We start from the raw sequence: 21,421 nt of genomic DNA, 5'->3' as shown, positions 1-21,421 counted from the left end.
ATACTGCCTACTGTGCTTGATGCATGTTTCTTTGTTAGGAAGTGAGTTGTGTTTTAGGATTTGAAGCTTGTTCTCTACCAAAAGATCTTCACTGATATTCATAAACATAGAATATTACTATCTGCCTACTGGGATCCTAGTACAGTTAGGGGCCTGATTTAGATGTCGTCAGAAGGGAATACTCTGTCACAAACGTGACGGGTATCCCGTCCGCCGTGTTACGGTCCCCAAAGAATAGAATGGGATCGTAATACGGCAGACAGTATATCCATCACTTTTGTTACAGAGTATTCCCCTCCGCCGACATCTCAATCAGGCCCTTAATTTACGAAAAGTAAAATATGCAGTTTTAAGAGGTAAAAAAAAGTGTAAGCATAGCGTTCATCCCATATACACAGATTTTTTCCCCATATCTTTTTATTAAAAATTTCAAAAGAACATTAACATCACTAATAAATGACACTGTCATACGTATCATAGTACATTCAAGAATTGCCTGTAACCCTCCATACCCACCCCCTGCATCTCCCCTTGTCACACTACTCCCTCTCAAGTTGTCCAGGATCTGGCGCACCCCTGCTAGTCAACTCAGTTTCACTGGATCAATCCCCTATAAGAGTGTCAACTGCTCAATATTTTCTCACATTTTTGGGGGCAGCCCTACACTAATATACCACTTTTTCAGCTAACATACACCAGTCAGTGTCGCACTTCTGTGTCTCGAGACCCAGGGCCTGTCTGGCTCCCCAGGCCTTTACCACATTTCTTTTCAACACCATAAGGCCCAAGGTCAATCATGTCAGTTGCTTCCTACTGACACCCGCCTCCTCCATATTTTAGGGACACATTGTTTGGCAGTGACCGTCAGTCCCTCTCCTCCCACCAAGTCCAGACATGTACTGTGCTGGACCAGAGTTTTCAAATGACTGGGCAGCCCCAAAGGATATGAAGAAAGGAGCCAGGTTTCCCACAGCCTTGTAAGCACAGCTCAGTGGCAGCCCTCACCATCTTAATCAGAGTCAGCCGGGAATAGTAAGAGCGATGGAGGATCCACACCTGCACCAATCTGAAGCCCGATCTTATGGCCACCTTTCTAGGGGCACCTCGTGCCTCCTACCAGTCCCCTTCCTTGAGACCACCCAAACCCCTGTCCCATCGTTACTGCAGTTGTTGTAGGGCATCTGGATGTGGTTTACATCTTTTTATATGTCAGAGCCATGCCCTTCCTGGCAGCACAGTCCGGAGCGCTTGTCTGAGCTGCAGATACCTATAAATCTCAGAGGGCGCCAGCTGGTACTCACTCATTAAGTCTGGCAGGCGGATGACATCCTTGCTGTCTCCACCCCCCAAACCCACACGTCTCCCACTGTCGAAATACCAATTATATACCACTTGGTAAAACCTGGTAACCTCTGTAGGGTTCCCAGTACTTCCACATCCCCAGGTGAAGTGGCTTGCGTAATTGTGTTATTCCACCCTACATATGCTGTCACTTCTTTTCAGATTTTGACCGCTACCCTGGTAGGATCTGGCTGCTACCCTGGTAGGATTAGTTAAATCAGTCAATTTCCTCCCTCCATATATGGCCTCCGGGTACCCCCCTACCGCTCTATACATATCTGTCCATGCTGAGTGCTGGTTCAGTCTGTTGCAGATACGTCCAGTCAATAACTGTAAATAATTGTATCACCCAGTAATACTTCTTAATTTCAGGGAGAGCAATGTCTCCATCATACCAGCCTCTCCTGAGTTTGGGCAGGGCAATTGATGCTGGGCCTCCATCCCACATCAGCAGCCAGACTCCCGCTTAGACTTCCTTGAAATACGCTGTGGGGAGCTCGTAGGCAGTGTCCATCAGTGCATATAGGAAGCACAAAGAGCCGTTCTACCCAATGGGGAAAGCTGCAGGGCTCGCCAATGCTGCACCTCCACTTCAAATTTTTCGAGCAGTGGGTCTGGTTTCGCTCATAGAAAAGCTCAGTGGCAGGTGTAACATATATCCCCAGGTAGCGGAGGCCAGTCTGCACCACAGTCACCTCACAGCCTGGCGGCAGTCTTGGAACATCACCCCATAATGGCTAAATCATTGACTTGTGCCAGTTTATGGTATATCCAGAATATTTACCAAAATTTGTGATGATCTGCATTAATCTGACCACTGTCAATTCTGGGTCAGTGACGTAGAGGAGCATGTCATCCTTATACAGTAATACTCTCACTTCTCCAGTATTAGATCTTTCATAGATTCACATGTTTGAATCATTCCCTGTCATCGAAGTGGGAGTCCCACAGTGCCATAGGAAGCAGTAGTCATGGACATTCAGAACAAAACAGTTAGGGGGTCATTACAACACTGGCGGTGCTTCCTTGGGAATTACGACTGTGGCGGAAGCGCCGCGGTCGCACCGCTGAGACCGGCGGTTTCCCGCCACTTTTGTCCAGCGGTTTAAATCCCCCAGGGCAACGCTGCAAGCTGGATTATGAGTCCCCCTCCCGCCAGCCTTTTTCATGGCTGTTTGAACTGTCATGAAAAGGCTGTCAGAAAGGGGAGTCGTGGGGCCACTGGGGGCCCCATGCAGCTTTTCACTGTCTGCAACTGCACCCGTCGCACAGCCGCAACACCGCAGGCTCCATTTGGAGCCGGCTCCTGTGTTGCGGCCGAGATCCCCGCTGGGCCGGTGGGCGTAAACCAGGTTTCTGCCCGCCGGCCCAGCGGGGATCTCCAAATAGGCCCGCAGGAGTGCGGCTGCATTGGCGGCTGCCTGGCGGCTTCAACTTGGTGGGGGCCGGTTGCCGCCTGCCAAGGTTGAAATGAGGGCCAAAATGTTAAAAAACATTCACTTATATAGCTTATCGTCATTATAAGAACCAAAGTCCAGCCAAGCAGGCAACAGCACCCACTAGAACACTCACCACAGAGGTTTCATTCCCTCAGATTTTCCATCCCACGTCATGTGATGGGAGTTTCCCTGAGCTTTGCCCAGTTTACTACATTTTTTTATCCAGATTTGAAGACTAACATCTACTTATTCTGACCCTGTCAGCGACAATGGCCGCATCCACGATGACACTATCGAAAACACCATCAATGACAACAACTCCATCGAGAGATCCGTCAACTGCAGTTATGCCGTCAAGAGCCCTGTTGACTACTAGAGCAACTCCTGTGAAGACCTGGTCGACAATAGTTCAAACAACTGCACCGTCAACGAAATCCCCTTTCCTGCCGTTGTCCTTACTTGCAGTGTGTGAAAACACAGTCCGAGACAATATTACCTGCTCATATCTCACCTGGCAAGGATTTGCCTGTTCCACCAGCGCTATACTAGATGATGAGCCAGAGAACTAAGGTCCTTCTAAACTACATGTGAAATGTCAGGAGGATGATGAAGAAGGACAACAATATGGGGAAGCAGTATTATGGCTCAGGTAAGCAATCCCATAAATATGAAGAGGAATTTTCTGGCTAGGGTCGACGTGAGCCACAGGATGAGTCAGTTCAAATGTCATTAACTTTAGTCAGTAATCTTTAAGACATGCTCCAAGACTAGTATAGAAGATTTCCAGAGCCTGCTACCACAGATCCCATGCAAACTCTAAGACCAATGTGATCACCTCCAATACAAACGCCAAGACCAATGCGGTCACCTCAGGTCGACAAACCTGTTACGTGTCCACTGTTTATTTTAACTGCACTGCTGACCCAATTATCCATACTGGGTAGTACTTTAGCTGAGTCACCAGTGGATGACTCACCTCCCATGGACGAGGAGAGAGAGTAAGGGGAGATCAGAGACAGTACTGCAGTCTCCAATGAGTGAGATGACTACCTGATACCAGTACAATCCCCAACTTTACAATCACCAGTGGATTCCCCACCAGATGACAGTGGTGTCTTCCACAACCTTGTGGGAAGAGCAGCAAAAAATTTCTCACTGCCCCTTGTGACTAAACAATCAGATTAGGATTTCAAGGAGCCAATGAGAAAATCAACCAGGGCCGTTCCCATTATCTGGGAAGAAAGCATCAAGACTATGAAGAATACAGCTACAGTATCTGCAATGCTACCTAGACTGGATGAAAAATACAAAACACCAGTCGATTCACAGGCATATGTAATTGCCCACCCTAAGCCAACCTCTGTAATATCACAGGCGGCCCAGCGACACTCAAATAATCTATCTATACCCATTACCACACCAGCGGATGGAGACGGACATAGGTTGGATGATAATGGAAAACAATTGTTATCCATGGTAGCCACTACCTCCAGAGCAGCTGATTCTCTAGCGATATTGTGTCGCTTCGACAGGCAGATGTGGTCTGACATCACTCTTTACATTGATCTCTTGCTAGATGAGGCAAAGGGTGAAGCCAGAAAAATTCAGCAAGAAGGGAAGAAAATCTCAGCTGAAGTCTTAGATTGTACAATTGGCATATCATTGACTTGTTGTAGATAGCTTTCCGGGACAGCTGTCCTTAGAAGGCAAGGATGACTGAAGTCCACATCATTCTGGCCAGAAATACAGAGTAATGTCCTTGATATGCTGTATGATGGCAAAGCACTTTTCTGCAGACATGTAGATGAGGCTCCTTTCGCATTTCAGCACTTTGCCGTCTTTGCATAATGCACTGTAAGTTCTCACCATTCTATTCCATTCCATACAGGCTATAAAGGCAGATACTGATACAGCCAAGTCCTTGGGAATGTTACAATTCAGAAAACAGCCCTTTTGAGAAGCCAGGGGTCGAGGACCTTATGCCTGCAGAGGATGTTATCAGCAATGCCAGTTCTTTCAAAGCCAATATCAACCTCAATATTCACAGCAGCAGTATAGAGAGCCACCAACAGCAGCACACAAACAATCGCCAAGGTGTAAGCAGCCTCCCCAAGGGAGAGACACGGCTAGAAATCAGTGACCCTTTTACGGTACCAGCTCTCTCCTGCAGCTTGCAGAAACAACTTAGGGGTAGAATCTCATATGATTTTCCCGTAATTGTCCCTCATACTACAGACAGATGGGTCCTCAATGTAATCTCTTGGGGGCACACCCTAGAATTCATCAAGAAACCACCAAATACTCCTCCAAAAGGAGCCTCTCTTTCCCTCCTAAAGCTACTTTTGCAGGAGATCTCCATCATGCTAAGGAAAGGTACAATAGAAGAAGTTCAGAAAGTTCAGAGAGGAATCTGTTTTTACTCTTTTTTTCTTTCTGGTAAGGAAAAAAATCAGGAGACTGGCACCCTTCTTAGACCTTTGGAAACGCAACAGATATTTAAGAAAACAATCCTTTTGCATGGTCAACCTTCACGATTTGCTGCACCTCCTCAATCCAGAGGACCACGTGACAGCATTGGATTTCCAGGATGCATACTTACATGTCCCAAGCCACCCAAAGCATTGTAAATCCTTTTGACTCAACATACCCGGTACCCACTACCAATTCAGAGTTCTCCTTTCGGGCTGAAATCGGCACCCTATATCTATACCAAATGTTTGGCTCTGGTAGCAGCTCACTTGAGGCAAGAAGGAGTGCAGGTCTTCCCATACCTGGACGACTGGTTGGCGAAGGCAGCCACGTTCCAACAAGCGATACAGGATATGGCAGCTTGTCTCAGACTATTCGACAATCTGGGCCTCACAGTAACCAAGCAATCCTTTCTCACACTGTCTACAATATTGTCCTTTTTGGGAGTGGTCTTAGAATACTGTCCAGGACAAGGCATTTATCTCACGAGGAAGACAACTGAGGATTCAATAGTTACCACGGAATCTACACCGAATAAGTACGTTCCAGTTTGGGTGTACAAATCATGCCTTAAAATGAAATCATCTTGCATTCCATTAATTTCAAATTGCTGCCTTCACATGCAACAGGCGGAGTTAGAGAAACAATGGGTAAAGACCCGAGGGTCATTCGACAACATCATTTGCATTATCTCAACCATGATAACATCCATGCAGTGGTGGGCTAAGACTGTAAACCTATCCAATGGACTACCATTCCTTCCATAGATGCCGACTTTGTAATAACTACAGATGTGTCCCTGGAGGGTTGGGGCTCTCATCCACAGAATTTGACAATCAGGGGGAAGTGGAACCTTCTCCAGAAGGAAATGCACATAAACCTGCTGAAACTCAAAGCCATAGCACTTGCCCTAATCTATTTCTTCCTCAGGATAGCAAAGTCATCAGTGCTGATCCGCATGGACAACACCACCAGCATCCATTATATAAACAAACCGGGAGGCACAAAATCATCATCATCTCTATCTCATCAGGGGCACGGAATTTGGCAGTGGGCTCTACAACACCAAATTACACTCAGTGCAGAGCATATGCCGGGGGCAATCAATATCCTAGCAGACAAATTGAGCAGGACAAACACCAGTTGTCATGAATGGGAGCTCAGCCGACAAATGTTGTAAGACATTTTCAATCACTGGGGAAAACAAAACCTAGACCTGTTTACGACAGTGCAGAATCTGAAATGCCAGTTCCTAGCAAACTGGCACCCACAGGAGGATAATGGGGGAATGCATTTACTAGCAGATGGTCAGGGATCTTTGGCTACACTTTTCTCCCGTTCCTGTTAATCCCAAAGTTCCTCAAGAAACTGAAGAGGAACCCCTGCCAGATACTCCTGATTGTTCCTAGGTAGCCCAGACAATTCTGGTTCACGGAACTCCTGCTTTCGGAATAGACTTATATTCAATTGAAGCCCATGCCAACACTGTTAATGATGAATCACAGGCAGGTACTTCACCCAAAACCAACATCACTATATGGATTGGCCTGACTCCTGAATTCAACGAATTTGCAATGCAAAATACTCCTACAGACTGTGGAAAAGTTCTTGCAAAGACCAGGGCCGTAGCACCAACAAAACCTACAAGCTTAAATGGAAGCGTTTATGCTTGTGGTGTCATGAAGGTGGTGTTCATCCTGCCTCATCACTGGGACAACTCCGTATCTGCTTCAGTTGGCAAAATCTGGTCTAGCTCAATCTTGTATTAAAGGTTCACCTGGCAGCAATCTCAAGGTTTAGAAGATATGGTACATCAGCTTTGCTATGGTCTAGCAGAATAATCAAGCAATTCCTCAATGACCTTTTCAGAGCAGTTCCTCCTGATAAAACACCACCTCCTTCTTGGCGCCTTAATATAGTGCTGGAACAATTGATGAAGGCCCTGTTTTTCCACATTCACAAAGCAGACCTGAAATACCTGACCTGGAAGACAGCACTTCTTTTAGCTCTCACGTCAGCAAGAAGGGTCAGTAATATTCAAGCATTCACAATTAAAGAGCCATTCATATAGTTCAAGCAAGACAGTGTTGTGCAGAGGACCGATTCTAAGTTTATTCCAAAGTTTCCTTGGATTTCCATTTGAATGAACTCCTAGTAATCAGGCCATTTTTTGCCAGTCCACAGAATGTGGCAGAAAGAGCCTTACGTACATTGGGCATCAAGAGATGTATCAAATTCTACTTACACAGGACAAGACCATTTTGCAAGAAAGGTCATCTATTCTTTGCCTATGGAAACCACTGTAAGGGTTTCCCAGTTTCCAATTAAAGCATTGCTATATTGATGGCAGCATCTATCCAGTTCTGTCACAGTCAAGTCGGAAAGCAGTTGACAGGCAAGGTCAAAGCTTATTGTTCCAGGGCTGTGTCCATTACTAAAGCTCTCTTCACAAGAATGCCTATCCAACACTTATGTCGAGCAGCGACATGGACCAGCAGAAACACTTTTACACAGTATTATTGTCTGGATTCCTCTGACATGAGTGATGCGGCTGTGGAACAAGCAGTGTTGCTCTATCTAGTTCAATGGGGTAGCCATGTGTAAATGTATTCCCACCATCCGCTATATTCTGATTATGTTATTAATTTTAAATGATTTCATTGCTGTTGATGACAACCCAGTCAACGAGAATGCCGTCGATGACGAAAACACCATTGATAAGAGTTCTGTCAACGATGTTTACACTGATAAAAGCTCCGTCATTGACTACAGCACCTCCAGTGAAGACCTTGATATCAACAGTTCCAACAACAGCATCATCAACAAAAGCATCTTTCATGCCGTTGTCCCTACTTCCTGTGAGGGAAAAAACACTGGCAGTGACAATATTACCCGTGCTCTGATTCTAGCATGTGAATCTATGAAAGATCCAATATTGGTATCTTTCATAGATTCACATGCGACCCACCCTCCTCTCCTTAGAGGCTTCCCTTATGATCTGGGTTCTAATATCCCACTGGTGCTATAACATCTGAGGGAATGAGGCCTCTGCAGTGAGTGTTCTAGAGGGTGCTATCACATGATTGGCCGTACTTTGGTTCTTAGTAAATAAGGATAAGCTATAAAAGTGAATGTTTTTAACATTATCTGTTCTGAATGTCATTGGCTACTGCTTTCTGTGGTACTGTGGGATTAACACTTCAAGCATGTGCATCTATGAAAGATTCAATAATGGAGAACTACATTTACAGGTTAGTAACTTCTTGGCATTCCAGGTGTCCCCCCTCATTGCAATCTCCTGATCAGTGAATCTTGGCATATTCACGCCTCCAGGGGTTCCAGTGCCAGAGCAAAAACCATTGAGAATGGGGGAAACCCTGCCTGGTGCACTACTGTAGTTTAAATACCAGGTAATACACCCTGTTCACCTTGACAATGGCCAGTGGGCCACTGTAAACTAGGCGGCCAGATTACATGAATTGGGAGCCGAAACTAATTTTAGCCAAAACTACAGATATATTGTGAGTGGATTACCTTTCGGAGCATATTGCAAGTACCTGAGCCAGTATATTGACCTTGAAATTTAACAGCAATAGAGGCCTATAGGAGGCACAATACTCTGGGGACTTCCCTTCCTTATATAGTACCACTGTGGAAGCAAGCCTTTGGTCCTGCAGCAGAGATTCCTGCTATTTACTTTATTTGTACAGAGTTAAGTGGTGCGGTGCAAGCTTAATCGTCAGCATTTTGTAAAGCTCAGTTGGTCAGCTGTTCAGTCCAGAGGCTTTTCCTGACTGCAGCTCCCTCACCCCTGCTACCAACTCCCCTTCCTCTATGTCTGATACCAGAAACCCCAGATCATCCCATGCTAAACTCAAGAGGCATATATGTGAAAGAGGGCATACGCGACCTGGGCTGTTGTGGTCTCTAACTCTTTTTTTAATTGTCAGGACTCACTTCCACAGCTGATCCCTCTTATCCAGCCTGGCCAGGAGTTTACCAGTTTCATTCCCAATATCTTATAAGTGGCATGCAGCAGCTCTGTGTATCGCCCAGATGGCCTCAGTGGCCAGATTGTTGTACTCCTGTTGCATCAGTGCCAGAGTATGCCACTTTCCTGGTCCCATCTCTGTCGCCAGGAGGCACTCCTGTTCCAGAATGTCCCCCTCAGGCTCATTAAGTTTGGATCTCCTATCCCTCTTTAGCCGCGATATATGCAAGAGCACCTGGCTCCTAACTACAATCTTTTTATGCCCCCATATAGTGTGCACAGAGTCTACAGAGGCCAATTTGTCCTTAAAATAGTGATCTGTGCGTTCACTGAGGCCCTCCCGCACACCACATTCTTTAAGATACCACAGATTTATCCGCCAAACAGCCCCTCAAGTGGCAGGTTTCAATTGGAGTACCACTTAAACTGTGGAGTAATCAGAGATCCCTCTGGCCGGGTGTTGATCCTACGAGTATTGGTGTACCTGTTTGTGTCATGTGAGGAGGTAACCAATGTGGGATAGGCTACCATGTGCTCCACAGTGATAACTACAGCCGTTCCAGCAGGTTATGCGCTCTCTACAAGTTCACCACTCCCAAAGCAGTCAGAAGCTCTGGAAGCGAACTCAGCATGCCTCATGTCAGTATTGGCGGCCAGTAAGCACATTCCTTGCTGGCCACAATGTTGAATCTGCCCTCCGGGATCAACATACCTTCTGGCAATAGTAAGAGCAGAAACCCATGGCATGCAGTGTGGAGGCATGCAATCTTGATGGTATGTATGTGGAACAGATAGGTAATGGCAAGCCTTCTCACTGTCCCTGCAGTGCCACATATCTAACATGTAGGTCTGGTCATGTCTGTTGGACATTGAAGAGGAGCGACTTCTTCATTAGGACCCCAACTCTTAAAGAGCCCGAAGTATAGTCTGCATGTGCAACCATTTTATACCCCCACCTGTCCATAGCTTGGTACGTGTTGCCCATCACCTGCGTTTCCTGCTACACAGCAATGTCTGGGGCATGGTGCTTAAAATTTGGAAGGACCACTCCCCTTTTATTCTTATCCCTGAGTCATTACCATCCCAGAAAAATAATTTAAAAGAACTCCTTTAAGCCGTGGTGAATCAGCAGTCATATGGCCCAGAAGCCTGGTTAGCCTTACGCATTGTGAAATTTTCATTAGTTTTAATTATGAAAAAGACTTCTGAAATAAAAGAGAGATACCAAATTACTGGTGGGAAAAAGTATATGGAGGTTAAAATTCCCTAATGGCTTAATGTACAGATATCTGAAAATCTGAATCATCGGTTTCTTATCCCAGTATGGCTTTGCCTTGAGGCAGCTGCCTCTGAAGCTCAGTTCTGTTTCCAGGCTCAAGTTGAGAGAATCTCAGAGCATTCATGTTTTTCTTACATAATTTTCTGAGAGTTTTGTCTTTACAGATCATATAATTATTTTTGCTTTGTTCAAAGTCCTAAATGTCTATAAGGTGTTTCCACCTTATTATTTCCAACTTTTAACATAATTTTATTGCATTGCCCTGTTTGTGAAGTGCCCCTCCTGGGGTTGGAGGAAGACACACTCTAGCCCACATAATTTATGTGGTGTTCTACTTCCCATCTTCACATACTGTAGAGTGTTACAAACATCTATGAGGTTTTTCCACCTTTTTTCCATCTTTTAACCAAATGTTATTGGCATGCCTTGACTATTTGTGAAGTGCCCCTCCTGTGGGCTACATTATTTGTGTGTTCTACTTACCATCTTCACATGCTGTAGAGGATTACAAGTTTTGTCAAAAAAGCAGAAAAAAAGCAGGACAGATAACATTTGTGTCGGGGAGAAAAGTTTGATCATCTCAGGGCAAAGGAGTAGAAACAACATCAGAGGGCAGCCAGAGAAAGTGCCTCTTCCAGTGCAACTGTTTTAACAACCAAATAACTCTTCAAGAAGGAGACATTATCCACACTTCTGAGGCTCTTGTTCACTAGTATGTTTTGACGTTGTGGCAAGGTGTCATCCAGATATGCTTGTCATCGAGAACCACCAGGTTTGATGCCAAAATGGAGACTGACATCGAAGGATCATGCTTCACTCTGTCAAAGATTGCAACATGAAAGCACTTGCTGTTGAGGTATTATATTTTGAGACTCATCATCACAGCATTCTGTTTTGAGATCAATGCCTAGTGACTCACTGAACATCAAGGAGATCGATGTTCGTACTGAGTTAAAGTATTTAAGGTCCGTCTCTAGCTTGAGTAAGCCCTGACACCAGCCTAGGTAATGGGATTCACCATATTTCCATTTTTATGCAGACTCATGGTCATGTCTGCCACTGTTGCAGATATCATCTAATCTTTCTAAGAAGCAAGAAAGTGTCAAGTCATTCAATGTACAACATATATATAAAACATGACGCAACACTAGTCTGGACAAGTGTCTACATATCACTGTCAAGGTCAAATAAAAACAAATGCAGACATATAGCCAAAATAGTGTACTCTGAATTGATGTTCTTTCAAGTTATATGTTCATAAGAAAACCTCTGGGACATATACCTCATAATCTCCTAGACATTCTTAATATATCAGAACTTCCAGTCCCTGATAAGATTAAGTATATAAGGGCTGTCACTTGACTACTTGTGAGGAGAGGTCCTTTGCCCAGATTATCACATGAGATTCTGCCGATGACCATCTCATCCAATGCAAGCGCACCTCGAAGATGCTACATCTTACCTGATACTGATAAAAGCCGAATCCTGGAGGAAGGCCGCTACCACAGCACGTGCATGCCCTTTGCAGGTAACACTTCCTTTGCACCGCTGCTTATAACAGCAACAGGGTATACAGTGTGTTGCTTCTCTCTAAGAAACTGTAGACTGAAAGTTGCTCTGCTCTCTATGGTCTGCTACCATAGCACCTATAAGTAGGTTTTAGGGTGTTTAAGTTTTAGGTTACATTTTAATTGTTAGAAACTTTCATATTATTTTTTTTGTTCACAACGTGTATTCTTGCTATTTTTATGATATTCTGTGTAGTTATTTTAGATGTACTCAGAAACATGTTTGCCATGTTATAATAAATGTTTTCATTTAAGTGTGTATTTGTCTTGCAATGTGTGTATAATATTGTGAATTTTAAAATAGGTTTGTTTCTGTTACCACAGTGGCTCTGATCCCATTGCAGAGCTTGTTAGTAGTCCAAAAGCAATAACTCTACTCCAATTATGTCTTGTGAGGGGTTCTATGAGGCTACAATAAACTGTTTTTCATATTCAGCCCTGGTGCATTAAACCATATTCACATATGTTATTGTGGATGGGAAAGCAAATCCTGTAGAATTACGCCAAAGTAATAGCATGCACAACAGTACATTTGACACCAACAGCTGCCTCTCATCTTTATTTACCTTCTGGACGATAACCTATCTGCTGCTGACATCACTCTCTGTTGACATTTCTGTTACCATTGAGGGTACTACTGATAACATTTAACCTAAACATCCAGTCCAGCAGCCTCTGCAGCCTCTGTGTCTTCCTCCAAAACCACTCACAGTACAAATACACTCTTCCATGTCGCTTGCCAAGAAGATGTCTGCAGGAAGCTGGCCTGGTGTGCGGTGAGCACCTCTATGGTGTTATCACGCTATACCAAGTCCCGGTATCACCTATTAGTGAGGTGTAGTCAGTGTCTAGGAAGCCAGGCTCCTTAGAGGTAGCTGTGGGTGAGCAGCCAAGGCTTATCTAGGAGAAATGCAAAGCTTATGCAATACCATTGTAGTCACACAGCAGTTACACACACAGAAGAACCACACAGTGTTACAAACATAAAGGTACTTTATTATGGTAACACAACTGCCAAAAAACTGCATAGGCAATACTCCAACTGGAAGTAAGTAAACATACTATTATACATAGTCACATAGCACTTTACACACATTAAAGAACCAGACAGTGTTACAAAGATAAATGTACTATATTTTATTGACACAAATACTAAAATACTGTATAGGCAATACTCTACTAGCAGGTGAGTAAACACACTATTATATACACCTTAGTAATCAGGAATGGGCATAGAAAGCAATAAAAAACTGAAATAACAGTAAGTAATAGAGACCCTAGGGGGAGACCAAGCCATATACTAAAGAAATAGAATGCGAAAGGGAGGTAAGTGGAATCTGGAGAGGGGAGCTGGAAGAACTAGGGAACCCCAAAAGGTAAGTACCAGGGTGCCCCCAGCGACGAGGAGACAATAGGGAAGTACCTGGTTTTTCCCAAACCCACAGATAAACTTTGCAAAAAAACTGTGCAAGACTGGAAGAAACAGAAGATGGATTGTGACCGAAGAGGACCTGCAAATGAAGTGGTCCAAGTCTAGTTTCAGTTGGAGTGTCCAGTTGGGGCAGGAGCCACTACCCACCCTTCTGGGGGTGCAGGCCCAGGTCAACGTTGAAGCCCAGAAGTCGGCTATGCAGCACGGGAGCAGAAGAAGAGTTCCAGAAGTGATGCAGTCTATGTCCCACACCGGAAGAAGAGTTGCTGTCTGTTAGTGGTGTGGAAAACCTGGAGGTGCTCTGGGCACCACCCCTTGGGTGGTGATGGACAGGGGAGTGGTAACTCCCCTTTCGATTGTTCAGTTTCGTGCCAGAGCAGGGACCGGCACAAACCAGGTTTTGCAAGGAGGGCACCAAATGTGCCCTTCAAAGCATACCAGTGGCTTGGGGAGGCTACCCCTCCCAAGCCACCATGTAACACCTATTTCCAAATATTGCCTCTCCCCCCCCCCCAAAGGAAATCCTTTGTTCTACCTTCCTGAGCTTGAACTGTTCAAGCAGCAGGAGGGCAGAAACCTGTCTTCAGGATGACAGCTGCGCAGGCTGCCTGGGAAAACCATGCAAACTGGTGGGAGCAAAGCTGGGGGTCGTTTAAGGAGCCCCCAGAGTGCATGGAATCATGCAACCAATACTGGCAACAGTATTGGGGTGTGATTCTGACATGCCTAGGTTCAGAGTTGCCATTATGTAGCTTGACATAGGTAGTGACCTTTGTTCAGTAGAAGCGTAAAATGGCTTCCCGCACTCAGGAAGTCCAGGAAAATGGAGCTGGTGTTCATGGGGGCACCTCTGTTCATGCAGGGGTGCCCTCACATGAATGAACTTGCACCTTGCCCTCTGGGCTAGCAGGGCCTGCCACAGGGCTGACTTACAGTGACCTGAACTGAAAGGGTGCATGCACCTTTTCACGCAGGCTGAAATGGCAGGCCTGTAGACGCATTTTGCATGGGCGGCATAATACATGCTGCAGCCCATGGGAAACCCCTAGTGCCCGAATACCCTGGGTACTATATACTAGGGACTTACGTGGGGGCACCAGTATGCCAATTGTGCGGTGCAGAAAGTCAGGGACACCACATTTAGAGGTGGAGAGCACATTCACTGTGGTCCTGCTGCTTAGCAGGATCTCAGCGAACACAGTAAAAAAAAACACTGACAGCAGAAAAAAAGTGGGGGTAACCATACCAAAAAGAGGGTTCTTTCCTACAATGTCTATCCCCTCTGCTGTTATAATCCTTTCTTCTGGAATTCATGACCATCCTGCAGTGCACATTCAGAATATTCAACCTCATCTTGGAGAACATCCTCAGTCACAAGAGAAAAATGTCTCCCCTGCCTGTTGATTTAGGCATCATTTAGGTATTGATTTATATCTTCTTTGTTTACGCCATAAACATCATTGCTTATAGATGGCATCACAATCTATAATAATTTGTTTACAGGAACATCTAAGTGAAGCATCTAGATGGAAGTCTCATACACTTCAGTACTAGGCATCATGGAGTCACTACAGCCACGCCTTGCTTTTATGTCTCTATTGCCCTTAGCAACTGGATTTTTCAGAACAGGCAGAGGAAATATTTATTTCTCCTGCTACTATGCAGGCATCAGTCCGGCTCCTAAAGTCAAATAAAAGTAAAGGATTCCAGAACAAGATCCAGTGTTGTTTTGTTAGGAGCCAAAGCTACTAGCCGTTGGGAAGAGGCACGCATCTGCACACTTGACTGAGAGAGTAACTGCTTAGATCAGGCTGGAACGAAGGTCTGTGGTTTTGCATCAAAAAATTTCAAACTGGCTATCAGCACATCTCAACGAGAGAGTATGAGAGTGTTATGAGGTAGTCTACGGAGTGTTTCAGAAGAACTCCCAAATGAACACAACAATGATTGTATGGGAATTGTGCTTGACGGCTTGTTAGTTTCTAACCAAGTTTTATTAGTGTGTCCATTCATTCAGCAGATTTGGCAATCCTTGAGGTCTGTCATGGTTTCTCTTGCGACTCCAAGTGGTAGCACTTAACATTCTTAAAACTGAATGCTCATCTGAAAATCATAAAATATCTACTATTCTCAAGGAGAGTGGATTTTGCTCCATACGTAGATGACAAGATGCAGTGGATGAGGAATCTGGGTTTTGAATAAAAGAAAACATTAATGTCACAATCTAGAGGTTGAAGCTGCTGTTACCTGTCAAGGCAGAGGGCTTAATCTCAAAGTGGTCTTATCAACCCCAATATCAACACCAGCAACATCAGTAACTATACCAGAGAGGTTTTTCCATAGGTAGAAGACAACAGCAGCAGTATGCTTCCTCCTTGGGGAAGAATGCATCCCTCAAGACAGTGACTGCCTTACTCTCCTGTATGGGCGGGAGTGTCTCAAACAATATCAGAGAGTGGCAGAAATTACACTGCATGGGTTATGCAAATAATTCCAAACTGACATATGTTTTAGTTCACAAAGCACCGCTTCCCCCAGTTGTTTCCTCCATAGTCTCCAGCAACATTTCAGCAGCTATCTGCTACGAAAAGAAGCAGCGATCCTGCTACAAACACATGGAAAACACCCTTTTTCTCCCTCTTACAGAGAAACATTTCAAATATTTTCAAGACATTTTGGTTCACATTAAAGACCCCATACAGGAGTTTATACCTATCTTAAACCTCAAATGGATTAAGACATCACATCCTTCTAATCTTCTGTAGCTCAGAAAGGGGGATTGAATGTGTGCAATTGATTGTACCTATCAGAATACATACTTTATGTGGAGTGGAAGCATAGAAGATTCTAAATATATGCAGTGGGCAATTTGCTCTACCAGTACAAATTCCTCCCTGACTGTTTGAAGTCACCACCTCTGACCTTTCTCAAGTGAATGGCAATAGTGCCAGCTTTTCTACCAGCATCCTTACCTGGACAGGCTTCATTTATCTAGGATCTATCTTGAAAACAAAATGAGAAGTGTATAATATCTTTTAGAGTGCCTATCATTTTACAGGGGTGTTTACCCCTTGGGGCAATGGCCTCCTCATTCTTCATTGTCTGCAGCAATGCTTGGAAGGTCGGTGTTTTCGGTGGTGCAAAAAGTGTATTCAAATGCCTTTAAACATGATTTTCCTTCACAGACCATTATTACTATGTCTCCTTAATAGGTTGGGGAGACTAGCTACTGAACGTTACAGTGTAAGGCCTGTGGTCAATTAGGGAACCCCTGACTCACATTACTGTCTTGGATTGAGAGCAGTTCTTCTGGCTATCAAGGCTATCTTGCCTTCTCTGAAAGAAATCAAAATCATAATCCCGATGGACAAAACAACCACAATGCACTATCTTAAACAAGATGGCAACCAATGCATGACTCTTTCTTTGGAAATCTAATAAATCTGCACTTGGTTCTTGGTAGGATTTTTTATTGGCAGGAATCCTGGCCATAAAAGCAGTTCACTTTATGGGCCTTCAAAACTCCTAATCAGATTTTGGTAGTATCTTCTTTGTAGAAACACTTGAAGGAGGTTCTCAACAACGACATATTAGAACTCATTTTCACTGTTTGGAGTTTTACTGAAAAGGACCTGTGTTCAACTTCACAAAATGCCCAAACTTTGCCTAAAGACTATGGGAGTCCTGATTGCTGGCCAATACCCTTTTTGAAAAACTGGTCAGAGAAATTTCTCTATACTTTTTTCAAAGAGGACATCATTCCATACCTGCTTTATCTTGTAAGTAAAAATAAAAATGGCCTCCATAAAAGTACATTTAACAGCATACACCTTACAGGAAATTTCATTCTTAAAGTTCTTTCTTTAGACTTTATAGAGGGGGCAAGGAAAACATACCCTCTTACCAGTTTCCTGGTAGACCTCCAACCACCTTTTGCTCTTCCTGAAGGTAATAAGTACATTTCAGATTAACAAGATGTAACGATATCCTCTTTCTGTGTCCACACATTTCATTGGCTGAGGATGTGCTGCATGCTCCTAGATTTTACTGGAGAAAAATGTGTGGTTCGCAATTTTGCTAACAGCGTTGTCACCTGGAACAGGCGTTTTGCATTAAAGGCCCCTGTTGCTTCTTGAATTATCTCTTGTACGGCCAGCTGCTTTGTCTTACAGTGTTGTCCTTTCTAAAGAAGGTCTAGGTCACTTCATCAGTAAAGTAGTCAGTGTTGTGAATCTCAAGGCATTTTCCCATCAGAGAAATGCAAGGGCAACTTTGTGAGCCGAACGCTAGTTTTGAGAACCAACTAAAAGATCTGTCTGGAGCTGCTTACTTTTTCTACATTCTTATTTCTTGCTGTGGAATCCATGCATAGGATAGAAATAGGAGATGCCAAGGTCATTGTTGTAAAAATAACTTCTATCCAGTAATGTCAATCATATTCCAAACAACTTCCCATCCATTATTGGACCATCTTGAGGTGCAGCCCTCTTCATAGAAAGGGATTATGACTACATGTATGTCCTTTCGCGTGCATGGTAAGGACAATGGGAAGCTCTAAATGTGAATATGTCTAGAAGCAGATTCTGATCTTACTACAAAGTGAGCATGGTACTCACTGAGAACCTTTGGACTTGATCAACAAAATCAAAAGTAAATATATCTTATTTTGCGATCTTTGGAATATTTTCTATTTGCAGTTTTTTAACATTTTACCTTCTCCATTTCTAGATGAAGGCACCTGTGCATCTGAAGGGCTCCAGTATTGAGGTGTGCAAGAAAGCATTTGCTCGGCAAAGGGCAAAGGATTTGGCAGAGCAAGCCAATGCACTTCTGGCCAAAGACAAGCAAATTGAGGCTTTACAACAAGAGTGTCAGGAACTGAAGGCAAAATTGGCAATGGGGACGGTAAGGAGCAGTTGTAGAACATATTTATTGTGTTTTGTATACAGCATAAAGTCACTTTTTGGTTACTTTAAGTAATCTTGTGTCTCATAAAACTTGAGTTAACATATGGGAATAGCTGAAAAGTTTTCAGTGTGTTTGTGAGACAATTTTAGTTTTGATTGTATGTGATATTTGAATGTCTTCGGTATGATATTTTGAATTCTGCTCTGTCCTGAAGTAAACTTGTTTCTGTTTAATATTTTTGTTAGACTCCTTTCTGGAGCCATAAGTCAGACAGATACTACTGGGCCCCACTAGTGTCCTGGGGTCTGACCTACCTCAAATGGGACCAAGTAGACTTTACACAGTTTACTCTCAGGGTCACGAGGGCAAGCAGTCAAAGGCTTCTCAAGGAGATGTTGTTTATTTTTGGTGTGCGGTTGAGGGGTCAAAACTTACCAGTCAACCAGAAGACACAATAACTTATTGTTTAACCCAGTGCATACCTTTTGGTAACGAGAGAACTTTAATCACACAGCATATAGTAATACTGCACAGCCAATTTTAGGTGTCTCAAATATAGGGTTGTAATCTGCGTCCAGTCTTCAGTGAGGCACTACATCTTTCTGTACCCCACCCCTTCTAACGGAAATTTCCTCTGCAGTCCAATGTGGTGTAACACCAAAAAGGCAATGATTGGCAAAGGTGCATTTCAGGCAAAATACCTCTAAGCTTAGATGTGCACAAAAGTTCAGTTTTATTTCATCATTTCAGGTTTAACTGGTAAAAGGCTTACATTTGTGTGGCAAAATGTTCCTGTTCCACTCACACTTTTTAGGCCCCGTCAACTAGCTAACTAAGTTCTCTAAATGCTGTTGGGCAGTACTTGACAGGCATGTGCAACAATTCAGCTTTTGTGGCTGTGGCTCTCGTACTTCGGGGTTGTGGCTGCAATAACACTTGGAACTTAATGCCTGGACAAAATCAGTGGAGTAGTTCTACTCCAGTATTGTAACAATTATAGATTCACATGCTTGAATCATTCCCTGTTGTCGAGATGAGAGTCCCCGGTACCATATAACAGCAACGCAACATTAAATATAGAACATGAAGGCCTTAGGCCCTTCAATTTTGCAAACTATCGTAGTCTATTTAAAAAAGAGGCCAAACTTAACTGTCAGCCAATCAGGCTGCTTCGCCGTCTAGAATACTCCTGAGAGAAGCTCCACTCCCTCAGGTTTTCTACCGCATGTCGTGCTAAGGAGTCTCGGCTGAGCTCTGCTCAGTTATTTCCTCCTTGGATACTTTCAAGAAAGAATTTTCTTTATATTTGTGCTAGAGTAGTATTTACTTTGGTCCCATAGCATTTTCTTCTTCATAAATCTGACATTGTCTTCTTTCATCATGTCCGCAAGGAAAAGAAACGTCTCTTCGAGGCCTACAGTACTTACAGTAAAAAGAGACTTCACTCCAAAGACCCTCGACAAGATTGCATGTATTATCTCTACCCTAACGGAGAAGGAAAGCTGCTAATTTGGGTAGAAAAGCTCAAGAGCAGAAAGAGACATTTTCGGACTCCGATAATGAGGATCCTCTGTCTCCTCTAGAAAATTTTATAAGAGGGAACAATCACCCTGTGGGAGGCTACCTTAGTTTGTGGTGTACACCTATGGTGCAGCACCCTATGCTGAGTCCTGGCAACCCTTAGTGAGTTTTGGTGCCTAGATAACCAAGTTCTCTAGGGGTAGCTGTGGAGAGATCAGAAAGCAGTGTGGATCACTTACAATACCACAGTAGTCAGTCAGTGATGTTCACACAAGAAAGAACTTCACAAAGTGTTACACAAATAAACTACTCTTTATTATAACACTAGTACTATACTAACATCGGTATATCTCCACTTGGAGATGTCTGCACACAGAAAATATTCTTAGAAACAAACAAGAAAGGTATAGAAAACATGGGACCCTATTGGGGGGGGGGGGGGAGGGGCAAACCATATACTAAGAACGTGGTATAAGAATGGAGGTGCTCAACCAAGGTAAGTGTTTTAGGATCCCAGGGGCTGGAGGAGTACGAAATCACCCAAGGTAAGTAATAAAAATCCCCAGGTGCCAGTGTGTAGAGGTGTTATATAGCTGGGTGTTCCATAGAGCAACACAGGACCGTCACAGTTGGAATTTTCAGGATTTGAGACCCTTCTAAGAGGACCCCTAGGAAACCAGTCGGCACAGGGAAGGTCCAATGGATACCCAGGAAAGTGGAGTATCTACACCAGGGAGCCCGGGTGCATAGGAGTGAAGTGACATCAGAAACCTTTGTTGGAGTCAATGGGAGCCTTGTTTGTCCAGCTGCTGTCGCGACCTGTGGACCAGGTCGATGAAACCCAGACAAGAAGAACCTGTAAAAGAAAGGGTCCGTGTACAGACCACTCGGAGATGTCCAGGTAGTGGAGGTAGGCAATGCCCACCCCTCTTGGAGAGAAGTTATTGCAGATCGTGAAGGAAGGGTACAGCTGCGGAGTCCAGGTGATGGAGGAAGATCCTTGGAGTTTCCCACAAGCTGTCTCACGCCGGTCACCTGTCAGCAGAACCACCAGAAAGCATTGGCAAAACAGGGAGAAGCGCCAGGGAATTTTGCAGGATTTTTGGGGCCAGCAAGGTCCAAACTACTCAACCCTTGGAAGGGAGTCAGGGCTGGGCCTCAGTCAGCAGGAGAGCCAGCAGGAGAGCCAGCAGGAATCGTTGGAGCCCCGCGAGGACCCACTGGCAGTAGGCACTCGAGTTAGGTTCATCAGCAGGAGGACAGAACAGTGACTAGGGTGGGCAGCAGCACGGGCTGGCATGCAGAAGCTGGAAGGCTGTACAAGCAGATCTGGGGGGTCCTATAAGGAACCCCCATAGTACATGGTATAATGCAACTAGCACTGGAATCGGTGTAGTTGCATGATTCTAACCTGTTTTATACAAAATATACCTAGGTTCGGTGAAGTCATTATGTAGTTGGACCACTCATATT

The 21,421-nt window shown here is 44.2% G+C and overlaps 1 protein-coding gene across 1 annotated transcript in view; it reads left to right on the top strand.

Annotated features, from left to right (window-relative positions):
* TSPOAP1 (TSPO associated protein 1) overlaps positions 1-21,421 on the top strand; it is a 2,439,191-nt gene that overhangs the window by 453,951 nt on the left and 1,963,819 nt on the right. Inside the window, exon 4 of the mRNA XM_069226865.1 lies at positions 18,248-18,424. Within this exon, the coding sequence (XP_069082966.1) occupies positions 18,248-18,424 (177 nt within the window). The remainder of the gene's footprint in view (positions 1-18,247; positions 18,425-21,421) is intronic.

Source organism: Pleurodeles waltl, chromosome 3_2 (genome assembly GCF_031143425.1).
Source record: "Pleurodeles waltl isolate 20211129_DDA chromosome 3_2, aPleWal1.hap1.20221129, whole genome shotgun sequence".
Lineage (NCBI taxonomy): Eukaryota > Metazoa > Chordata > Amphibia > Caudata > Salamandridae > Pleurodeles > Pleurodeles waltl.
The sequence above is the reverse complement of the archived record's forward strand: the minus strand, read 5'-3'. Positions and strand labels throughout refer to the sequence as shown.